Genomic DNA, 22560 nt, shown 5'->3' with positions numbered 1-22560 from the left:
TTTAACACAATTACATAAACTACAATTCCATTAACATAACTACATAACTACATAATCAAATATTTATAAAGTTCAAAACTAATTTATGTTCTTCTCAATCTTCATCCTCAATCAAAACATTTGAATCTTGTTTGGACAACAATGATGTCTCCAACTTTGAATCATTATCATCTAATGTTCATTATCATAAAAAAAAAAGATATAGTGAGTTTCAATTTTAACTAAAATTATTAATTTAATAAGTAAATATTAAAGACATTGAAATATATAAAATAAACAATACTATCGGCAGCTAAAGAAAAGCCATGCAACCAATTTTTCGTGCAAACAAGCATTTGAACATTTTCATGGTGGAGGAAACTTCTAAATTTGGTGAGAACATGATCACCAATACTAAAAGTAGACTCTGAGGCTACCGTAGTAATCGGAATGCTCAATACATCTCGTGCCATAATAGAAAGATCAGGAAAGCGCGTAGCATTATCTTTCCAATAATTAAGCACATCCAAATCTTCGAACACTTCATAATCAAGCTTTGCCTCATCTAAATAAACATCCAACTCGTACTTTCCAGCAATAGAAATTGTTTCATTTTGAAACATTTTGAACTCCTACAATTTTTAAAAACATAGACAAAAAAAAAATAATTATCATAATATAAATAAAGTAACATAAATTCTCATGTAATAAGATAAAAGAAAGACACAAAACTTACACTAAAGATCTTTGATCTCTTCGGTTTAGTTCCCCCTCTAGCTTGCTTAGGCAAATTACTCGTTGAGCGAGAAGATGTACTTGATGCACAAGTGTTGCTTGCATATTGTTCAAAGAGCTCGTACAACTTTGTCTTCACATTTTTTAACTTTTCATGACAGGTAGAAACATCAATCTTAGAATAGCAAAATCTTAAGAAATTAAGCTTCATCCTTGGGTCAAGAATAGCTCCAAATGCAAGCACTACACTATAATCTTTCCAATACTTATCAAATTTCATTTTCATCCTTTGAGACATATTCTTGATAACCTTATCTTCATTATGCAAATTTTCATTTAAAATCGATTCAATTTTTCAAACTTGCATGAAATACAAATTGGAAGTTGGATAAGATGAACCGGATATCAAATTTGTGGTCTTATAAAAAGGCTCCAAGAATTCACAAATTATCATTGCTCTCCCCTGTTCCTCATCAGATGAATTATATTTATAAGTTCTATCAACAAATTGAAGGCTAGTAAAAGCCTTTTGATATTTGATTGCACTTTCAAGCATCATATAGGTTGAATTCCATCTAGTTGACACATCTAAATGCAACCCAACACTTGCATCAATACTAACATGTTGAACATATTCTTGAAATTTTTTCATCCCCTCATCCGATGCCTTTACATATTTCACACTCTCCCTAATTTTAAACAATGCTTCATTGATTGCTTTCAAGCCCTCTTGAACAATCAAATTTAATATATGAGCACAACAACGTACATGAAAAAATTCACCATCACAAATCAAGCTACTTTGCAAATGAAGATGGTCTTTCAAGATACCTTGCATGTTATCATTAGCATAAGCATTATCTAAAGTAAGAGAGAAAACTTTTCTATCTATTCCCCATTCTTTCAAACAATCAAATACAGTAGCAGCTAATTCAACTCCAGTATGTGGAGGAGGCATACGACAAAAATTGAGTAACTTGCTACATAACTTCCAATTTTCATTGACAAAGTAAGCAGTCAAACAAATATAGCCCTCAGAAGTAGATGCTGTCCATATATCAGAAGTCAAACAAATTCTATTAGGTACCTTAGCCATAGCTTGTTTAAGTTTCTCTTTCTCTTTTAAATGAATTCTCTGGACATCAGATACAACAGTGTTTCTAGAAGGCATCACCACATATGGATTTACATACTTAGCCCAAGCTCTAATCTTATCAAATTCAACAAAAGTATAAAGCAAGTCATGCTCAATTATGGCTTCAGCAAGCATGTCACGCGAAATCCTAAGATTAAACTTTCTAGCCTTTACTTTCCCTTCATAAACCATTAGCATTTTATGTGGATTAAAATAGGAAATGAATATACAAGTGTCAATGTGACGACGCAAATGTGAAGTACCATAATTAGAGCCACCAAGTTTAAGGCCAACCTTATACTTCCCCTTACGACCGTTACAAATTGCCCTTTCTACTCCATCTTGCTTTTTGCCTATTTTAGTGAAATAATTCCAAACATTTAAAGTTTCTTTTTTGGCCCTTTTATTCAATTGTTTAGATTCAGATATATGAGATTGAGAGGGAATTTCATCCTCATTCAAAATGTTCACGTCATCATCCACATTTATACAGTTTTCAACTGATTGATTCATCATCGTTACCTTCAAATAACATAAACATGAATAAAAAATATTAAAAATTTATAAAAACTGATTGATCCAATTCAAGAGTTGGATTGTAGGCAAGGGTGAATTCATTTTCTAACATTTCACAAATTCACAATTCATAGTGAAATTTACTGCTTACTACAAGTATTAAATAACTAGTTTTATATCCACCAGTAATCTCAAATCTACCTCAACCTGCCCAACTGTTTTTTTTTTTCTGTTAGTGAATGCATAAGGGGTTAGGGTTGTTTTGTGGTGAACAAGCATAAAAATGAACGTCTACCCTTAAAAATGCACAAACTAAAAGCAAACATACTGTTACATACACAAAGAATTAGCAAACAAAGCAGTTCAAAGTTAGTATTTAATTATCTGACAACACAATGACAAACCATTCTCACAATCCCTTAAACTAGATTTGGTTACTTAAAGAACCAATTAATATAGTGTCGTTTCCCAAACTAAAGACTGTTCTTCCAAACTCTCAGCATTAGCAACATTATTGCAATGCATGCTCAAAAAGGAAAAATTCCAATGCTGAAAATAACTATTATCCCATAACAAATATAACCGTAATCATGTCGGGAAGTGAGGAGTGAGGACTTATAGAGATAGCAGAAGTCGAGAAGCTTTATAGTCGGGAACGGGAAGCAAAATGAGAAAGGACTTAGGCGGGGGATTTGGGGATCTAGTGGTTAGGCCTTAGGCGATTGCTGATTGCCGATTTAGGGAATTTTTGTCCAGAAGTCGGGCAGTGGTGCAGAACAAATGTCTCGGGCAGTCGGGCGATGGGGGATTTGGGGATTTGCAGATTTAGGGTAACTGGGTTAGCAGCCGGTTAGGGAGTTAGCCAATTAGGGACTTGGGCGGTTGGGCCTCTTGGTCTTGTGTCTTACTCTTGGGTAATTGGGCCTCTTGGGACTTGGGTCTTACTAGGCTTAGTTGGTTAATTAGTAATTACCTATAATTAATTTTTTTGGCTCGTCGGACTGGCCTGTCCTAACCCGAGTCAACTCCCTAATCAAACGGGCTAGCACATTTAAGCCCGGTTATAATATGAGCCTAAAATATTCAAACCCAACTTACCCCATATTTAATAAAAAAAAAAGAGCCAGCCCTATGGGCCAGGCCCATATTGACGGGTCTAATTGTAAGTATACAAAAAGGAGAAGATTTTCTTGGCTAAGGCAAGGGCAGTGGCACCGGCAGCTCAACGATGGTCGGCTGATTGGAAAAGAATGATGGGATAAGGCTTCGGGTTCATAGGCTTCGGGTTCATCTACAGTTGGCATGGGTTGGTTGTTGGCAGATAGGAAGAGGCACTCGGATTTGAAGGGAGAGCAAAAAGGAAAGAAGAGAAATTGGAGAGTGAAGAGAGAGAGCAAAATGGAGAGGAGAAAAAAGAGAGAAAATAGTAGAGGGAGAAATGAGAAGAAGAATCCCAAGCGTGGATTTTATTAAGATTACCGACGAATGGTTTTGTAGGTAATTAGAATAAGGTAAATTGGAGAAAAATCCTGCTTGGGGATTTTAAATATGCACTACCAACGGATACGTCGGCAAACACCTTCGTCGGTATTCTAAAAATTAATACTGAAAATTCTGCCGACATATCCATCGATAATGTTACAAATGCCTAACCAATCACATAGCCCTTCAGCTAGGTGGTTGGCAACTTCTGTCGATAACATGTTACCGACAGAATTGTTCCATCACTAAATTTCCCGCCATCTTACTATTTATACGTACCATTATATTACCAAAGGAATACTAATAGAATTTATTCCGTTGGAATATTTTGTCAGTATTCCGTCAATAATCCATTAGTATATCTCACAATCTTCATTCTGTTGGTAAATATCGATCGCATTTTACTGACAGAATCAGTTCTATTAGTAAAAGGTGTTTTTTATGTAGTGAATCCTAATGAAACCTAACCAATAATTATGTATTATATATCAATGGCTAAGTGGCGACCCCTTCGTTACGTATCACATTGGGCTAAGCTGCAGCTCTCGTTAGGTTAGGATTAAGACCAGTGCTAAGGTAGTTACAGCGATTCCTGGAACAAAAAAAATTTCATTGCCACTTCAGTGTCACGCTTCCAACATGAACGAGAAATGCTGCAAAAATTGACCAATGGATCGGTTGTCTTGGCGCGTAACTGATTCGAGCATGACAAAGACATGGCGCCTTAAATATCTCAGTCTGGAACTCTGCATCTCATCTGCCACTTTACGTAGAACAGTTTGATATGGAGAAAGAAGTTATTCCAAGAAAAATCTTGTCTGGATGGATAAGGTTCGTTAGAAAATGTTTCTTTCGAGTTCTCAGAGTTGGTCCAATCCCCTCTCATATTGCTGTCATTATGGATGGAAACCGAAGATATGCCAAAAAGAAGAAGCTAGAAGAAGGGGCAGGTCATGATGCAGGGGCTTTGGCTCTCTTGTGCTTGCTTATTTATTGCTACGAGCTTGGCGTGAAACATCTGTCTGCTTATGCCTTCAGCATCGATAATTTCAGAAGAAAGCCAGAGGAAGTTCAAAAAATTATGGATTTGTTGAGGGAATGTATTCCTCTCTTGACTAGGATAGTGAAGCATCGTCCAATCAGAGTTCATTTTGCAGGAAGCTTAGAACTCTTGAGTGCAGATATTAGAATTCCAGCCAAGAGACTTATGGACGCTACTGCTGATAACTCTAAATTTATCTTCACACTTTGTGTTGTCTACACTTCCACCGACGAGATCATGCATGTAGTTCAAGAATCTTGTAAAGAAAAATGTGATCATATTCCAGAAATCAGGGCAAATGATGCTAACAACGGTTTCCTGGGTGAGAATGAAGATAGTCATCTGGGTGATCAAGACCTTATAAAGTTAGTAGATATTGAAAAGCACATGTATATGGCCATTACACCAGATCCTGACATTTTGATCCGCACAGGGGACGAGCACCGCCTAAGCAACTTCCTTCTATGGCAGACTTCTGGCTGCCAGTTGTCCTCCTTGGTCACACTTTGGCCGGAGATTGGCATCTGGCAACTGGTGTGGGTGGTCTTGAATTTTCAGCGAAACCACCATTATTATGGGAGGAAAAGAAATGCAGCTGTAGACCTTGTAAATGGTTCATACTCTTCGTCATCTCCACCTAGTAAATCATAGTATGTCGTTATTATTCCGGTCTGCGAGTTGTTTCTTGTGTCAGAGTTGATACTCTTGTCCCACCATAACATGTTATGTACAACTGCAATAAACAAGAGACTATGCAGTATGTATGCACTGTCAGTAGGATACAATTCACGCAAAGGGCAGTTTTCTTTTTCATTCCTAGATGAGGCACATGTTTTGTTTGCCGCAATTACAAGCGATGAGATTATTCCAACGCGAATTTGCCAATATGAATTCTCCAAATTTACAAGCAGGGTTATCCTGGACAAATTGTCAGGTCATACTTAAAAATATCGGGCTTAAGTTTCTCTAGAATTTCTCCTCAGATCAGCCAATTGTCTCTAATCAAAACATATGCATCGGTGGTCTTACTTTTTCTAAATAAAAATCACTTAGTACATGAAGGTGCTATAAAAGTTCCAAGTACAAATTACCGTGTCAAGTCACTCGATCTGAGACTTGCCAATTCATATCTCGGTTTCTCATCTGTACTCTAAGAAATAAGCATAGCAGTAGTAGTTTTATACTGATTGCATGCTTAAGTGGAAATTACCCAAAACATTTGTATCCACGTTTTCATCACTTAACAGGGAAGGTACATCGGCCAAAAGCTTTATAATAATAGAAGTTAATTTTTATAAGCTATAATGCACGACTTGGTTTACAGTACAAGTTGAACCATATTTATATATATATTTAGTAACTTGCTTGAGTAAGATGCAAATTTGGGCAACTTCTTAGCCTTTATGGGCATGTAATAATTTAGAAATCAGTGTATGAGGCCTCAAAAATATAAAGGAATGGTGCATCTGAATTCACAAGTTAAGACATCTATTACACTATATTGGTAGTTATAAAATAAATTATTTTAGATATTAGATTTGTTTAATTTTAGTGTTTTTCATGAAGATAAATTTTGTTACTCACATATATTTTATATGTTTGTACTTTAAATTTTAATTAATCAAGAATTAATTAAAATAATTCACAATTAAATATATATTTTTGTTTTTATAATTATGATATCCACGTAATTAATTATCTACGCGTAATACATATGTAGTAAAAATAATAAGAGTTAGTGCTATGTGGGCTAACGACTGAAGCCCAAATAAGGATAGATTGCTGTCAATGTGATCCAAGAATTTTGTTTATGTCTACAGTGGCACCCATTATGCCATGCTTGGGACAGAAATTATTGACTCTTTTAGCAATTCTCAGAAAAACAAAAGTGGGAGTAGTAAAAAAATGAAGAGAGGTTTTCCCTCAGCTTTAAATTGACAAGGTTAGTAGAGCAATTCCTGGAACAAACAAATTGCATGCCACTTCAGTGTTTGTGATAAGTTGTCACGCATCCAACATGACCACTGGATCGGCTGTCTTGGCGCGTTACCGATAAAAGCATGACAATGAAATGGTGCCTTAAATATTTTACTCTGCAACTTCGTATCTCATCTGTCACTTTAAGTAGAACAATTTGATATGGAGAAAGGAGTTATTGAAAGCAAAATCTTGTCTGGATGGAGAAGTATCTTTAGAAAATGTGTCTTTCGAGTTCTTAGAGTTGGTCCAATCCCCTCTCACATTGCAATCATTATGGATGGAAACCGAAGATATGCTAAAACCAAGAAGGTAGATAAAGGGGCAGGTTATGAGGCAGGGACTTTGGCTCTCTTGTACATGCTCGTTTGCTGCTACGAGCTTGGTGTGAAACATCTTACTGTTTATGCCTTCAGCATCGATAATTTCAAAAGAAAGCCAGAGGAAGTTCAAAAAGTTATGGATTTGGTGAGGGAAAGTATTCCGCTCTTGACTAGGATGGTGAAACGTTGTCCAATGAGAGTTCATTTTGCAGGAAACCTACAACTCTTGGGGGCAGATATTAGAATTCCAGCCGAGAGACTTATGGAATCTACTGCTGATAACTCTAAATTTGTCTTCACGATTTGCGTTGCCTACAATAGCACCGACGAGATCTTGCATGCTGTTCGAGAATCATGCAGAGAGAAATGTGATCATATTCAAGAAATCAGCGGCATTGATGCTAGCAACGGTTTACAAGGTAAGAATGGAGATATTCATCAGGGTGATCAAGACCTTATAAAGTTAGAAGATATTGAAAAGCACATGTATATGGGCATTGCACCAGATCCTGACATTTTGATCCGCACGGCGGGGGAGTACCGCCTAAGCAATTTCCTTCTGTGGCAGACTTCTTGCAGCCGGTTGTCTTCCTCGTTCACACTTTGGCCCAAGTTTGGCATCTGGCATCTGGCGTGGGTGGTCTTGGATTTTCAACGAAACCACCCCTATTTTGGGAAGAAAAAAAAGGCAGCTGTAGACCTTGCAAATGGTTCATACTTTTCGTCCTCTCCACCTAGTAAATCATAGTATTGTCGTTATTATTCTGGTCAGCGAGTTCGTTCTTGTATTAGAGTTAATACTCTTGTCCCACAATAACATATTATATGCAACTGCAATAAACAAGAGACAATGCACTGTCAATAGGATACAAGCCACGCAAAGGGCATTTTTCTTTTACATTCCTAGATGACGCACATGTTTTGTTTGCTGCAATTACAAGCTCCTTTTGCTCCGGGGTAAGATTATTTCAACGGGAATTTGTGAATCTGAATTCTCCATATGTACAAGCAGGGGTATCCTAGACAAATTGTCAGTCATACTCGCAAATATCAGGCTTAAGTTTCTATAGGATTGCTCCTGAGATCAGCCAATTGTTTCTAATCAAAAGCTACGCGTCACTGGTCTTACTTTCTAAATAAAAATCGCTAAGCATGAAGGTGCTATAAAAGTTCAAGTACAAATTACCAGATGAAGTCACTCTGAGACTCGCAAATTCATAAAGCACAACTCGGTTTACAGAACAAGTTCAACCATATTATATTGTATGTAGTTTGTAGTAACTTGCTTGAGTAAGATGCAAATTTGGGCAACTTGTTGACCTTCATAGGCATGTAATTATTTAGAAATCAATGCGTGAGGAGGCCTTGAAAATATCAAGGGAATGGTGTATCGCCAAGGAAATGGACTAACTTAACAGCGAGTACTTTGCATCAGAATCGCTTTCTTTATCAAATACAACAAAAGGATAGTGCTTTATTCCTGTAAGAGATAAAGCATGCATTGACTCAGCATGCATTTATATTATCTTTTGTTTTACTTTGTATTTTGCTTCGTGGTTATTAGGTGTAGTACACCAGCTGACATGAGGTGTCTTTGTGCATGTTCAAGTTAATAACACTTGTCCCTTTTGTAAACAAGTGTTGCCATATGATCCTTGTATATATTTTGAGTTTGCTGACTAATGAAGAATCTTTCTCTCCATCCGCTGCTCTGTTTTTTCTTCCTTCCTCTCTACACACAGTTAACACCATTGTTTTTGTCATCTCTTCTTACTTTCATGTCAATTCCAACCGAGTGGGATCATAATAGTTTTGCTTATATCGAGCGATGACCCTGCATATGGAGAAAGGTGGAATAAGTATATCAGCAAGACGGTTCCTCTGGAAACTGAGCTACTTACAACGAAAATGCATATTCTCTGTTCTTTCTGTTGGTAGACTCCCTACTCACATTTCCTTCATAATGGATGGAAATAGAAGATATGGAGAGCAGCGAAACCTTAAAGAGGGGGCAGGACACAAAGCTGGGTATTTGGCCCTCATGCTCATGGTTATTTACTGCTGTGAACTGGGGATAAAATATATAACAGCCTACGCCTTCAGCATCGATAATTTCAAGCGTGGGCCTGACAAAGTTCAATATATCATGGATCTGATGCTGGAGAAGATCGAACTAGAATTAAGTAAAAAAGATAGCTTATTTAGCCGCTATGGAGTCAAGGTTCATTTCTCAGGGAACATGGAACTCTTAAGCGACCCCATTAAGGATGCAGCCAAGAGACTGATGGTGGCTACCGCCAACAACTCTAATACTTTGCTCACAGTCTGCTTTGCCTACACTTCCAGGAATGAAATCCTACATGCTATTCAAGAAACTTGTCAAGAAAAGCTGGCTCAGATTCAACTTCAGGAGTCGATTTCAGAAGGGAGGATCAGCATGTGTAATCCGGGGCAGGGCAACCACGTTTTAAAGTTAGCAGATATTGAGAAGCACATGTACATGGCAATTGCACCTGATCCTGACATTATAATTCGTACTTCAGGTGAAAATCGGCTGAGTAATTTCCTGCTGTGGCAAAGTGCTAATAGCTGTTTGATTTCTTTCTCTCAGCTTTGGCCTGGGATTAGTTGTTGGCATCTGGTTTGGGCGGTTTTGAACTTCCAGCGAAACCACTATTATTTGGAGAAGAAAAAAAAGAAGCAAATATGAATACGATCCTTACCGTACGATAAAACTCCTGATGTTCTTTCCGTTTTCGTTTTTGGTGGCTAAGCTTTTCCTTTCTCTTTGTGTTTTCTCAATAATCTGATCCCAGAGAAATATGAAGAGTAATAAAATTGCAATTATTTTGCTTATGAGCGAAATAAATTGTTTTTTCTTTTTCGTTTTCATGGGGACAATGAATTTTTTATGAACGGTCATAGTTAATCTTTGATATAATACTTGAAAAAAATCTTTTGATTTATTTAGTAAAATTTAAATAAAATTTTATTTTTTATTATATTGAATTAAATTTTTATATTTTATTTTGAATTAAATAGACTTATATACTTAAAGGTCTATTACAATCAACTTGTTGTTGTTAATTAAAAAATAACTTGTAATTAAATGATAACACGACAGATGTGGTACAATGATCAAATCGCTTGACATTTTTTATTTTTCATGTTACTATTACATGTTATAAAAAATAATAAGTGACTTTTAATTAATAACATTTAATCAATCATTAATTATAAAAATTTATTTGATTTGAAATAAAAATATAAAAACTTGATTGAATTTAATAAAAAAATAAAAATTATTTAAATAATTTAAAAAAATTTAAAAATATTATATCTTAATATTTTACATTGTTTCTCTTTTGTGAGGTTGATTAAAAGCATCGACTTAGAATAAGATGAATTAAAAAGATTCCATAATATAATAATCATAATTTGCATTAGTTAATATTCTCTTCTCCACATAAATTAAATTATATGGATTAAAAGTAGATATTTTGTAATACATGACTTGATTTTACTTACATAAAATGTGCATAGAGGCTAATTTTTCTTATAATTGTGTTATTTTAATGATTGCATTAATGGGACGGTTGGTGCGGGGGATTAGCTAAGCTACTGCCCCCCTTATTCCTTTCTCATTTTTATTTTTTTGTTTGGTTGGTTTTTGAAGTTGGGAATAATGGTTATTCTCCAAAATCTTGGTTTGGCCATTCCCCACCTCTCCTTGTTAATGGCTATTCCATGACTATGGAATAGAGTCAAAAATTTAGTGGACAAAAATGTCCCTATTTATTGAAAATAATTACAACCTACAAATAAAAAATGAGAATAAAAAAAGAAAAAGTAAAAAGAAATTAAAATACAAAAATATATTAATAATTTAATAATAAGTTATTAGTGTTTAAATTTTTAATGAAAATAGAAATGAAAAGATTAAAAAATAAAAATACAAATAGTGAAAAAATAAAAAGAAATTGAAATAAAAATCATATTAATAATTTAATAATAAATTATTAATATTTTAAAATTTTAATGAAAATAAAATTAAAAGATTAAAAAAGAAAAATATATTATTAAATTATAATAATGATTAATTTTGCCTAATTTATTAAATTATAATAAAAAATAATTTTATCATTTTATCATTTATTTCTTAATTATTTCAAAACTATTCCTATCAGAATAAGTTATAATAACAATTCTTACCTTATTCAATTTTATAAACCAAATAATATAATAATTATTTTATTTTATTCATTCCTTATTCTATTCTCATAAAATAACTATTTTATTTTATTCTTTGAATAAATAGTGTCATAAGTGGTTTCAAATTTATAGAGAAAATATAAAAATAATGATAATATAACATACATAAAAATATTAATTTAAAAGATAAAATATTTTATGTATCTCACTTGGATTACCCAGCAAAATTATAACCTTATCATTTCTTATCATAATAATATCCTCATTTAGGTAAAACATTTTTTAATCCATTAAAGTCATCTGTGGTTGACGGTGCTATAACCTACTCTCTTGTTGTTTTCCAAGTGGAGCCATGAAAATTTGAAGCACCAACACAACATGTTAATTTCAAATCCTCAATTTAACATGTTTTGACTAAAAACATTTTGCTAAGATTATGCTAGTACTATTACTATATTTTTTTTATGTGATATTAATTCGGCTTTTACTCTTTATTTTAATAGAAAAAAAAATCACTTTCATTATCGTCAAATTAACAAAAGAAAAAGGAAAAATTAGAAAGTGTCAAAGCGGTCGGAGAACTGATTTGGTTGAGCCGCACTGGTTTCGTGAGCTTCCGGGCGCACTTTAGAGAAACGCGTAGTTGAAGAAGACGACGAGTCGTCGACAAAGACAGATAAAAAGAAAAGAAAAAAGGGACAAAGGACGGCGAAATAAAGCGATCTTGATTGATGACATATGTAAGTCTCGTTCGTCACACTCCTACTGGACTTTAAGCAAAATCCAAAATCAAATCTCTCTTCCCTATAGATGGAAGCAGGTTCGAGGAGTTTCTGGCGCTTCGATTCCGTTCTACTCACCTGTTTCATATTTGTACGCACTCTGGCATCTCTCCCTCTCTCTATCACTCTCAAATCTCCTCACTTCTCTCAATCTGCTTAATTTGGATTTAAAATAGTTGTTTTGTCCTTTTTAGGGTTTTAATGGATCGATTATAAATGTTTTAGATCTTTTATGTAATTTGATTAAGTTAATACCCGAATCAATCGTAATATTAAAATAAAATGAAAAATGCGAGCATTTATTAGATAATTAATTCCTTGCTCTGTTCTCTTTCTATGCCGTTTTTTAGTTAATTATTGTTAAGAATGTAAATTGACACCGGTAATGCCTGGTATATATTCTGTCAGGTTTTTTTCAGTATTGTTAATGCTGATGCAGACATATCAGATAATAAAACAACGTAAGATCATTTCTAAGAAGTTTTATTTTTGGAGATTTTTTCTTCCTAAATTTAATTGATCTTTGATTGTTTGTTTAATGTTATGTCTTTCAGTGGAAGGGGACTTAAAGCATATCAGCCGCAGTATGACAGAAAGGTTCCTTCATCATATTTATACCATTGAATCATGTTGTAGTTTTGATTTATTGAAATTTGGCGGTTTCCATGACTAATTATCGTCTGCCATACCTTTGCCTGCATTTTCATGATTTCTTACATTGAAAAAATTGTTTTCTTAAATACATTGCATAACCTCGAATATTGACTGAGCAGGAAGAGGATGCTTCCTCTGCTGCTCTAATTCTCAATGACAGTGAGAAGGTAAGGAGTGGAGCTTTTTCCTCTTAACTACTGATTCTAATGATGCTCATATATATTTGTTTCATACAGGATATTGACATAATTGCAACTTACAGCGATGCTTCTGGCACTGTTAGAACTAGTAGGGTGAAAATGAAGGACCTTTCTGCTTCATGGGTTCTGGAAAACCCTAGTAATGGAGATCCTGACAACCTTAAGGGCCCACAGGTACTTCCATTTTATTTTGCAAAACTGGTTTTCGTAATTCATGGTCCTATACTCAAAATTAAGTTTTCAATGCTTATTCATCGTGTTCAAATTCATAACAGCTACTATAGCTAAAATAAGGTTATGATCTAAGCACCGTCCTATCATCAGCTTGAACAGTTTCAACAGTTATGCAGGTTACATGGCCAGGAAAAAGAAAATTATATCATCAGCCCTAATTTATCTACTGTTTCCTAGTTCAAGTTGTTGACATCCCTGATTGAAAAATTATCTCCTAGGTGCTTAAACTGAAAGATTCATATCAACCTAGGAAAACATTTGAAGGAATGGTTGAACATTTTATAGATGATCATCAGTTGGAGGAAGGTGAAATTCAAAGTCTTCAGAGGGCATCATGGAGCCCTGTGAAGTTCAAGCGTCAGGTAAAATGTCTGACACTACTGTGTATTTACTTTATGCATCCTGCATGGTTGGTCTAGATTTGTCATAGTATTTATACTCTTCAGATATTGCGGCAAAAAAGGAGGGATTTCCGTACTGCAGAACTCATCCGTCAAGATAAAGAGGCTGACAAGCAGATGCAAGCAACAGCAGCAATTGAGAGCTTGACAAATATGGACACTGTTGGCAAGGGAAAATACAGCCTATGGAGAAAAGATTTTGAAAATCCTAATTCTGATTCTACCTTGAAGCTTATGCGTGACCAGATTATTATGGCGAAGGCATATGCAAACATTGCTAAGTCTAAGAACCAAAATGCCCTTTACAATTCTCTTTTGAAATGTGTCAGAGAAAGTCTACATGTTATTGGAGAAGCAAATTCTGATGCTGAGCTTCATCCAAGGTATAATTACTTTATGTCCACTGTTTTCTGGTTATCAGGTAGATGTATTTTTGGTTTTCATTCGAAAGTATGTTGTTCTATTTCCAGTGCACTTGATCATGCAAAAGCAATGGGCCATGCTCTGTCTATAGCAAAGGATCAACTCTATGATTGTCTCACAGTTGCAAGAAAGCTTCGAGCCATGCTTCAGTCAGCAGAAGATAATGTAGGTTCACTGAAGAAAAGGAGTGCCTTCTTGATTCAGCTAGCTGCAAAAACTGTCCCAAAACCATTGCATTGCCTACCTCTGCAGCTAGCAGCAGACTACTTCATTGATGGATATCAAAACAAAAAGGATCTTAATAAAGAAAAGCTTGAAGACCCTTCTCTATACCATTATGCCATCTTTTCTGATAACGTACTGGCAACATCTGTGGTTGTCAATTCTACAGTGCTGCATGCAAATGAGCCTGAGAAACATGTTTTCCATATAGTCACTGATAAACTGAATTTTGCTGCAATGAAAATGTGGTTTATCTTGAATGCACCTGAAAAAGCAACAATCCAGGTTGAGAACATCGATGATTTCAAGTGGCTGAATTCCTCTTACTGTTCTGTTCTTCGTCAACTTGAATCTTCCAGAGTTAAAGAATATTATTTCAAGGCAAATCACCCATCCTCTCTTTCTGTTGGATCTGACCATCTCAAATACAGGAATCCGAAATACTTATCGATGCTGAATCATCTTAGATTCTACCTTCCTGAAGTGTACCCAAAACTCCACAAGATCCTATTTTTGGATGATGATATTGTAGTTCAGAAAGATTTGACACCTCTTTGGGATGTAGATCTGCAAGGAATGGTGAATGGTGCAGTGGAGACCTGCAAAGAGAGCTTTCATAGATTTGACAAGTATCTCAACTTCTCCAATCCAAAAATCTCAGAGAATTTTGACTCAAATGCTTGTGGTTGGGCATTTGGGATGAATATTTTTGATTTGAAGGAATGGAGAAAGCGAAACATAACAGGAATATATCATCGTTGGCAAGATATGGTAATGCTTCCCTACAGCTTTTCTGACGTTTCAATTCTCTTACAAGTTTCTGTTTTCCTTCTAATGCAAAATTATATTTTTTTTCTCCACAGAAAACTGTTTTCTCCTATGTCTGTCATATTAGCATAACTTAAAAGGCATTTTGATTGTTATGTACTCTGAGTTTCTAAACATCTTTTTGTCAGTAGTTTCCTGAATATTGCGACTGATGAAGAAACTGCTTTGCAGAATGAGGATAGAACTCTTTGGAAGCTGGGCACATTGCCGCCAGGACTGATCACATTCTATAACTTGACTTATCCACTGGATCGAAAATGGCATGTCTTAGGACTTGGGTATGACCCAGCCCTCAACCAAACTGAGATAGAAAATGCAGCTGTCATCCATTACAATGGAAACTATAAGCCATGGTTGGATCTGGCCATCGCCAAGTACAAGTCATACTGGTCTAAATATGTAAAGGTCGATAACTATTATTTACGACTCTGCAACATAAGTGAATAATAGTTGGCCAATTTTTTTTTTTTTTCCTTCTTGCTTTCACTTATTCACACATGTAATTCTTTTGTTACGGCAAAGAGAAGAAAAGGGAAAATTTTTATGGTTCTTTGTTGCTTTGGTAGGAATATCATCATCTTCTTTATTCTTTTTCTATGTAATAAGATTTTCGCCTTAACATTTATTTAATTAGCTAGATATGCATTTTTGTTTTTGTTCAATTTTCACTAATGCCTCGAGCTCCACTGGCTGGGACACAATTCAAAATGAGTGAGAAATCATATCTGGGTTGCCAGCCCTATGCGTTTACTTCAAAATTCGCTTCTTGAAAGTGCCCACCCTGTCTTACCGGCTTTTTCTTTCATTCTGTTTACTACCAGTTCATGCCTTCTCTCGCACGTCGTCAACAAGGTAGGAACTGTAACTCAACTTCATAATATAATATGAGAAACGAGAAAATTTGAGGAAAGCCAGGTCTGCAGGGTTCAGTTGTTTCACAAGCAGTTTAACAAGTTGGGTGATGTTGAACTTTTCAATTACTATTATGTATTTTGATTCGCCATGCGCTTTCCGACAAACCTCTGGGGTTCAAAGCTCCCAAGCTGGAGTTTGAGAATCAAAGAATCATACCGTGTTGGAAAATGGCTAGAGGTGTTTTCTCACTATCAGGAGATGAAGAGATATGGAGTTCATCCATCAGATCCTTCAGTGTTCCCTCCCATTCTCAAAGCATGTCTGAACCTCTCCCCCACAGATGGGAAATCAGTCCATGCATGTTTGATCAAACAAGGTTATCAATCATTTGCTTCCATTGGGAATTCCATTGTGGACTTTTACATGAAATGTGGGGACTTGGAATCAGCATTGGGTGCTTTTGATTGCATGCAGAATAGGGATTCAGTGTCTTGGAATATTATTATTTATGGGCACCTTGATCAGGGTGTTCTAAAAGAAGGTTTAAGGTGGTTTAATAAGGCTAGGGTAGCTGGGTTTGCACCGAATGCTTCCACATTGGTTCTTGTAATTCAGGCATGCCGCAGTATTGGAGCTTACCATGAAGGATTAGAAATTCATGGGTACACGATTAGGAGTGGATTATGTGCCATTGACTCTATTCAGAACTCCTTGTTGAGCATGTATATGGATACAGACTTAATGGGCGCGCGAATCTTGTTTGATGAAATGTGTAATAAAGATGTTATCTCTTGGAGTGTGATGATTGAGGGTTATGTGCAAATTGAGGAAGCAGAAATTGGCTTGAAGTTGTTCCAGGAAATGGTGTCTGAGGATGGGATCCAACCAGATGGTGTAACCACAGCAAGTGTTCTAAAGGCCTGCGCAAGATTAGAGGACATTCATATGGGAAAGTTGGTCCATGGAGTGGTGATCAGAAGAGGAGACAATAATGATTTGTTTATAGGGAATACCTTAATTGATATGTATTCAAAGTGCAAGGATGTTGATTCTGCCTTTCAAGTTTACAGGGAGATGTCTCAAAAGAACATTGTTTCATGGAATTCTATCATATCTGGATTTGTCCTCAATGAGAAGTATTCAGAAGCTTTATTGCTGTTTAATTTGATGGGGAAGGAAGGAGTTGAGGTAGATGAGGTGACTCTTGTGAATTTTCTTCAAATATGCAAACATTTTGTGTACCCATCTCAGTGCAAGTCTGTTCACTGTATAATAATCAGACAGAAGTATGAATCGAATGAATCAGTCATAAATTCTTTAATCGACGCTTATGCGAAGTGCAATCTTGTTGATCATGCATGGAAACTTTTCGATGGCTTGAAGGAAAGGGATGTGGTGTCATGGAGCACCATGGTAGCTGGATTAGCTCACTGTGGCAAGCCTGATGAGGCAGTTGGGGTTTTCTGCGAGATGAGCAAAACAATGGAGAAGCCCACTGGCATTACCATCATAAATCTTCTTGGAGCGTGTTCTCTTTCTGCTGAACTGAGAAGGTCAAAATGGGCCCATGGAGTTGCAATCAGAAGTGGCTTTGCAGCCGATGTAGCTGTTGCAACTGCAATTGTTGATATGTATGCAAAATGTGGTGCCATTGATACCTCCAGAAAGGTCTTCGATGGAATGCCAGAGAAAAATGTCTTGTCATGGAGTGCCATGGTAGCAGCGTATGGTATGAATGGTCTTCCCAGAGAAGCATTGGCATTGCTCCCAGAAATGAAATTGCAGGGTCTGAAGCCGAACTCTGTAACTACTCTCTCAGCACTATCTGCATGTAGTCATGGAGGGTTAATTGAAGAAGGCCTTTCTTTTTTAAAATCAATGGTCCATGAATATGGGACAGTGCTCGGGTTGGAACATTATTCGTGCGTGATTGACATGTTGGGTCGTGCTGGAAAGCTTGACAGTGCGGTGGAATTGATTAACCACATCCCTGATGGTCATAAGGCTGGTGCAAGTGCTTGGGGAGCTATTTTGAGTGCCTGTAGAAGCCATGGAAACAGTGAGCTTGGTGCAGGAGCTCTCTCTCATGTTCTTGAGCTGGAGCCTATGAACTCAGCAGGATATTTGCTTGGATCAAGCATGTATGCTGCGGAAGGTTTATGGGGAAGCGCAACGAGAATGAGACGGTTGGTGAAAGAGAGAGGGCTGACGGTCTCTGCTGGCTACAGCTTGGTTCATGTTGGCGACCGAGCTTGGAGATTTCTTGCAGGGGATTGCTCCAACCCCCGCGCTCAAGAGGTAGACATCATGGTTACGCAGCTTCATAGTTGCATGAATATTGACGAAAGGATTCACTCGCGAGTTGTTGAATGCTGAAGTGTATGTTCGTCTCCTTGTGAGCATGATCTTGTGATCGAATGAGCTAGGTCAAGATTGACAGCAATTGATGTTCGATTCAATCAGTAGGTACACCTGTTACTGCTGCTGAACCAAGGATTCATGATAATACACATTTGTAGTGATGCCTATGAAGAAAATGAAAATAAATTTGATTATTATCTGACTAAAAGATATAATGGACGTACTCAATTGCAAGTTGAAAGGTTGTAATGTACATATGATTAAAAATTGAGCAAGAGGTGAAAAGTGAAAAAAAAAATTGAATAAAAACATGATTTATTTTTATTTTTCTTATTTTTCCTTTATCTTTTATTTTTCTCCTTTACTTTTTTTCTTTTAGAAGAAGTTGTTAAAAAATGAAAAGATTAATTTATTCAATCAATTTGTATTTTTATTTAACTTTTTAATATTTAGAACCCATGTACATAGTAATATATAAAAAAAATTTGTCAAACTCAAGGGTGGTTCACTAATATTAGAGTGGAAAGAGCGTGACGCAAAGTAAAAACAGTCTTATCTCGTGGAATTTGAAATTCCCAAAAGTCAAAACCCTAAAATTTCCTCAAAATCTCATCCTCACAATTTCGTTTCAATGCGAACCGTAACTGTAAAACCCTAATTCCCCCTCCTCTCACAATCTGAGCGGAATCATTATGGCACCCGGTCTCAGAACGACATCCGGCACCCCTCCCTCTTCTCGCAAGCGCCACCTCTCCGATTGCGCTAAGCCCACAACTCCGCCGCCGTTGGATCTCTCTTCCCCCAAAAAGACCCGGGACCTCCCCAACTTGACAGAATGCCAAGCCTGCGGATCCCGAACCGACACCGCCAACGGCAAGAACCGAATTCAAACGCTTTACAGCGAGTGGCGCATTGTTCTCCTCTGCTCTAGATGTTATCATCGCGTTGACTCATCCGAAATCTGCTCTTATTGTTTTAAAGAAGCCTCCGAAGATTACTTTTCTTGTGGCCAATGTAAGCGTTCCCTTCACAAAACTTGTTTTTTAAATTGCAAATCTGTTCCGCCGTGGTCCTTCTCTATTTGCGGTTCGGAATTTACGGTTTGCATCGATTGTTGGGTCCCCAAACAGATTGCTCGTAAAAGGGGTAATTTCAGGCGCAATAAGAAAGCCAAGAATTCTAGCATTTTGGATAATAGAGACGGTGGGGGGGCTAAGTTGTTGGAATCTGTAGTGAAAGATGCGAATTATGCGATGGGGAAGAAGGTTGAGGCGGCAGTTAAGGCTAGGGAAATGGCGGTTAAGAAAGCCATTGTGGCCAAGCGGGCTGTGGAATTGGCGAGTAATGCATTGGAAGAGTGTGATGATGCTGAATTGGCGTTTCGGTTGCATAGGGCAATGAATAGTTCGCCTAGGATTTCAAAGAACAGAATATTGGGTGATCAAAATGGTTTGGAGTTTTTGATTGCTGGTAATAGGGTTTTCAGTGGCTTGAAACCAACTGAGATAGTTTATGCTCGGCGTAGTCAGAAACCAACCCAGATAGTTTATGCTTGGTGTGGAAATGAACCAACTGAGATGGTTTATGTACGGCGCAGAAAGAAACCAACTAAGTTAGTTTATAAACGGCGTAGAAAGCACAGCGAATGCAAGGAAGATTGTGGTGTTGAAATAAGAATGAAGGAGAGAGAGGAGAGTTGTTCTAGTTTGTTGTTGAACTCAAGTGGGTTTCATAGTAGCATGAAATCTGAGTCTAAACCTTGTAATTACCAAGATGACTGTACTGTCTTTAAGGATACACGGTCTGATGTGAAACTTGTTCATTATTTGTTAACCTACAGTAGGAAGAAATCAAACTCGAAGGAAACTCCAAATGGCAAAATTAAGTTCCTGTGTGAGGAATATAACCTTGAAAGTCAGGCTACAGGTCCTCGACTGCCAGAATCTCTAATGATCTCAACTTCAACACTCCAACATTGTGATATTCCTCATCAAGCTGCAGCTGGTGCAAGTGACTCGTAGCCTGAAGAAGGTAATGGAAAGTTCAGCCTTCTTATTGTACTTTTTATTAATTTTTTTTCGTTTTCTTTTTCTTTTTCCAAATAGTCTCAGTTGTAATGGAAATTTTTATACAGTTGCCTGCCCTGTTTTCTGATTTTCCTTTGTTGTTATTCATCGCAGCATTCTTTTCCTTGGATTGGTTGTGGATAATTTGTCTGGGATGCTTTGAAGATGCTCTTCAGAGTAGCTGGTGTATATAATTGCAAGCCAGTTGAGGAAAAAGTGCTGCTGAAGATAGTCTTATAACTTTTGGAGGTTTCTGGTTGCAACTTAAAAAGTCTCGTGGTCATGGGAATATCCACATATTGGATGGGTAAGTGCCTAACGTTTGTGTTGCCTTCCTGTGATTTTGGAGTTGTAATTGCCCCTAAACATGTCCAATAAGTGGCAGTTTCAAGAAAAAAAAAAATTTGATTTCTTCTAAATTATTGGAAAATAAAAGTGGGGACCCTCATTTTAAGTGTGGATTTTGTATCAGGAAATAATGTGTATCATGAGCTCTTAACATTTGACCCCTCTATATCAGTGTTTGTGCCATCTTCTGAATGTTTTGCAGGGATATATTTAAATGAGGTCTGGATGAAAATGTTTTTGAATACAGTCATAGATGTTGGAGATAACCTATTTTTAAATCATCAATACATTCAGCATAATATTGAGCAAAATATTTCTTCTTTTCATTTGGCAAAATATCCCCTTGTATTTATGATGTTATCTATGAAAGTTCATTGTTCTGTTTGCACAGTAGTTCCACTGATGATGATCCTTGGATTATTGACAAGCTAAATTGAAGCAATACCTTACATGGTGATAGCCATTTGTAGATGATTTACTCATTGCAACAAAGCACTTGATTATAAACTATAATGGACTATTGCCCCCTGAAGACTAATGGAATTGCTGCAAAATGGTGCGTATGCTTACTTTGTGAACACTATGGTAAAGAGGTTAAATGTGAAGTTAGCCCGCCCCTTTTTTTTGGTCTAATGGCTTTTCAAATTTTGCCATTTATGTAGTATTGGTCACCAGTGCTCAGTAAGGGGCTATTTTGTTGCATTGAATGTGATCTTGGTGAACAAGCACAAAGCATAAGGTTCAGTGTTGAAAGTGGTGACATCATGCAAAATTGCTAAATGGAAGGACTTAAGCTAGATCATTTCTTGAGAATCTTGGTTAGGCAAGTTCCCTTTTTGGTTCATCTTGACTCATTTAACAGTTTTTGGTTAAATTTTAATGTTAGACAACTCTTCACTTTTAATCAATGAAGCCTTTTGGAAATTTTACTAAAGAATGTTTTAATATTGAGTGCATCACGTTTATGTCTTAAGATTTGTTCTATTGCCTGTAACAATAATCAACATTTTGTTCTAATGCGAAATTTGTTTTCAACATTTTCGATTTTCCAAATTTTATCTGTTTCATTAACTTTTGTAAAATGCTTGCCTGAGATAAACATGTTAGCATTCAGTGGATGTGGTTCGGACACAATCAAATAGAAAGCAATAATTTTTCCTTTTTACTTAATAGCGGAGTATGCTGTCTTAGAATTAATGGAAAGCCCCTTGTTTTGCCAATACTTCTATTTGAGAGTATGATTCATTGAATTTTTTTTTTTTCACATAACATGTATCAACAAATGTCGCATTCCAAGATGCACGAGATTGGGCATCCAGCTGCACTAAATTGAAGGTCTAGTTGCCTAAATATGCATGCGATATTGCGATTATCCAGCTGCAATAACATGTGTTTACATTTTTGTGCAGTTATATTTTGGCAGAGGGATTAAATTCTACATTTTGAGGATTAAATTTAAAATATTACTGGATAAGAGGAGTGCTAGGCAGAACTTATAAGTGACGGGAGATGGAGCCTTGGGTGAATCATTGCACTCAACCCCCACCTCCCATGTTGATTTGGTGTCGCCTACGATGTCTTCCAATAAAAATAAAAAAAAGAAGAATCAACCTACTTTCCCCACTTGAGATTTTTTTACTTTCAAAAAGCAGAGAGTTGAAAGTGGGGGAAGGTATATTAACAATGGTGGGCTTTAAACCATCCCAGAAGACGTAGAAAAAGGGATAGAATGTGGGGTGGAAACGTGTAAAATTTGGTTGTAAAGGTGAAGGAAGTTGAGCCTTG

At 36.4% G+C, this 22560-nt stretch overlaps 3 protein-coding genes and 3 pseudogenes across 8 annotated transcripts; all 6 read left to right on the top strand.

Moving 5' to 3' along the window:
* The first annotated feature begins 4631 nt into the window (after nt 1-4631).
* On the top strand, nt 4632-5682 carry LOC18608352 (dehydrodolichyl diphosphate synthase CPT3 pseudogene; annotated as a pseudogene).
* Nucleotides 5683-7028: 1346 nt separating this feature from the next.
* Nucleotides 7029-8051, top strand: LOC18608351 (dehydrodolichyl diphosphate synthase CPT3 pseudogene; annotated as a pseudogene).
* Nucleotides 8052-8904: 853 nt separating this feature from the next.
* On the top strand, nt 8905-10045 carry LOC18608350 (dehydrodolichyl diphosphate synthase CPT3 pseudogene; annotated as a pseudogene).
* A 1858-nt stretch (nt 10046-11903) lies between these two features.
* Nucleotides 11904-15807, top strand: GAUT3 (galacturonosyltransferase 3). Of its 2 annotated transcripts, XM_018116031.2 has the most exons (10): nt 11904-12141; nt 12212-12274; nt 12592-12644; nt 12738-12780; nt 12957-13004; nt 13074-13211; nt 13490-13633; nt 13718-14055; nt 14143-15088; nt 15317-15807. In XM_018116031.2, exons 1-10 carry the CDS (start codon nt 12133-12135, stop codon nt 15590-15592), a joined length of 2058 nt encoding a protein of 685 aa, XP_017971520.1. In that variant the 5' UTR covers nt 11904-12132; the 3' UTR covers nt 15593-15807. The 2 variants fall into 2 exon arrangements, with proteins under 2 accessions (XP_017971520.1, XP_017971521.1); XM_018116032.2 differs by lacking the exon at nt 12957-13004 and having other exon boundaries at nt 11905-12141.
* Nucleotides 15808-15920: 113 nt separating this feature from the next.
* LOC18608348 (Tetratricopeptide repeat (TPR)-like superfamily protein) lies at nt 15921-20234 on the top strand. The gene is made up of 2 exons (XM_007042981.3): nt 15921-18462; nt 20202-20234. Exon 1 carries the CDS (start codon nt 16148-16150, stop codon nt 18374-18376), a length of 2229 nt encoding a protein of 742 aa, XP_007043043.2. The 5' UTR covers nt 15921-16147; the 3' UTR covers nt 18377-18462; nt 20202-20234.
* LOC18608347 (uncharacterized) lies at nt 18880-22527 on the top strand. Of its 5 annotated transcripts, none has more exons than XR_016024531.1 (5): nt 18880-20083; nt 20202-20392; nt 20542-20734; nt 21167-21331; nt 21438-22527. XR_016024531.1 is itself a non-coding variant. In XM_018116529.2 (2 exons), the coding sequence occupies exon 1, from the start codon at nt 19054-19056 to the stop codon at nt 20380-20382; it is 1329 nt and encodes a 442-aa protein (XP_017972018.1). In that variant the 5' UTR covers nt 18880-19053; the 3' UTR covers nt 20383-20392; nt 20542-20967. The 5 variants fall into 5 exon arrangements, 1 of the variants encoding a protein (XP_017972018.1); XR_001926835.2 differs by having other exon boundaries at nt 18880-20392; nt 21438-22110; nt 22185-22527; XR_001926836.2 differs by having other exon boundaries at nt 18880-20392; nt 21170-21331.
* Nucleotides 22528-22560: the final 33 nt, after the last annotated feature.

This window comes from Theobroma cacao, chromosome 2 (genome assembly GCF_053813885.1).
Source record: "Theobroma cacao isolate CCN51 chromosome 2, ASM5381388v1, whole genome shotgun sequence".
Classification (NCBI taxonomy): domain Eukaryota; kingdom Viridiplantae; phylum Streptophyta; class Magnoliopsida; order Malvales; family Malvaceae; genus Theobroma; species Theobroma cacao.
This window is presented reverse-complemented; position numbering and strand designations above follow the sequence as displayed.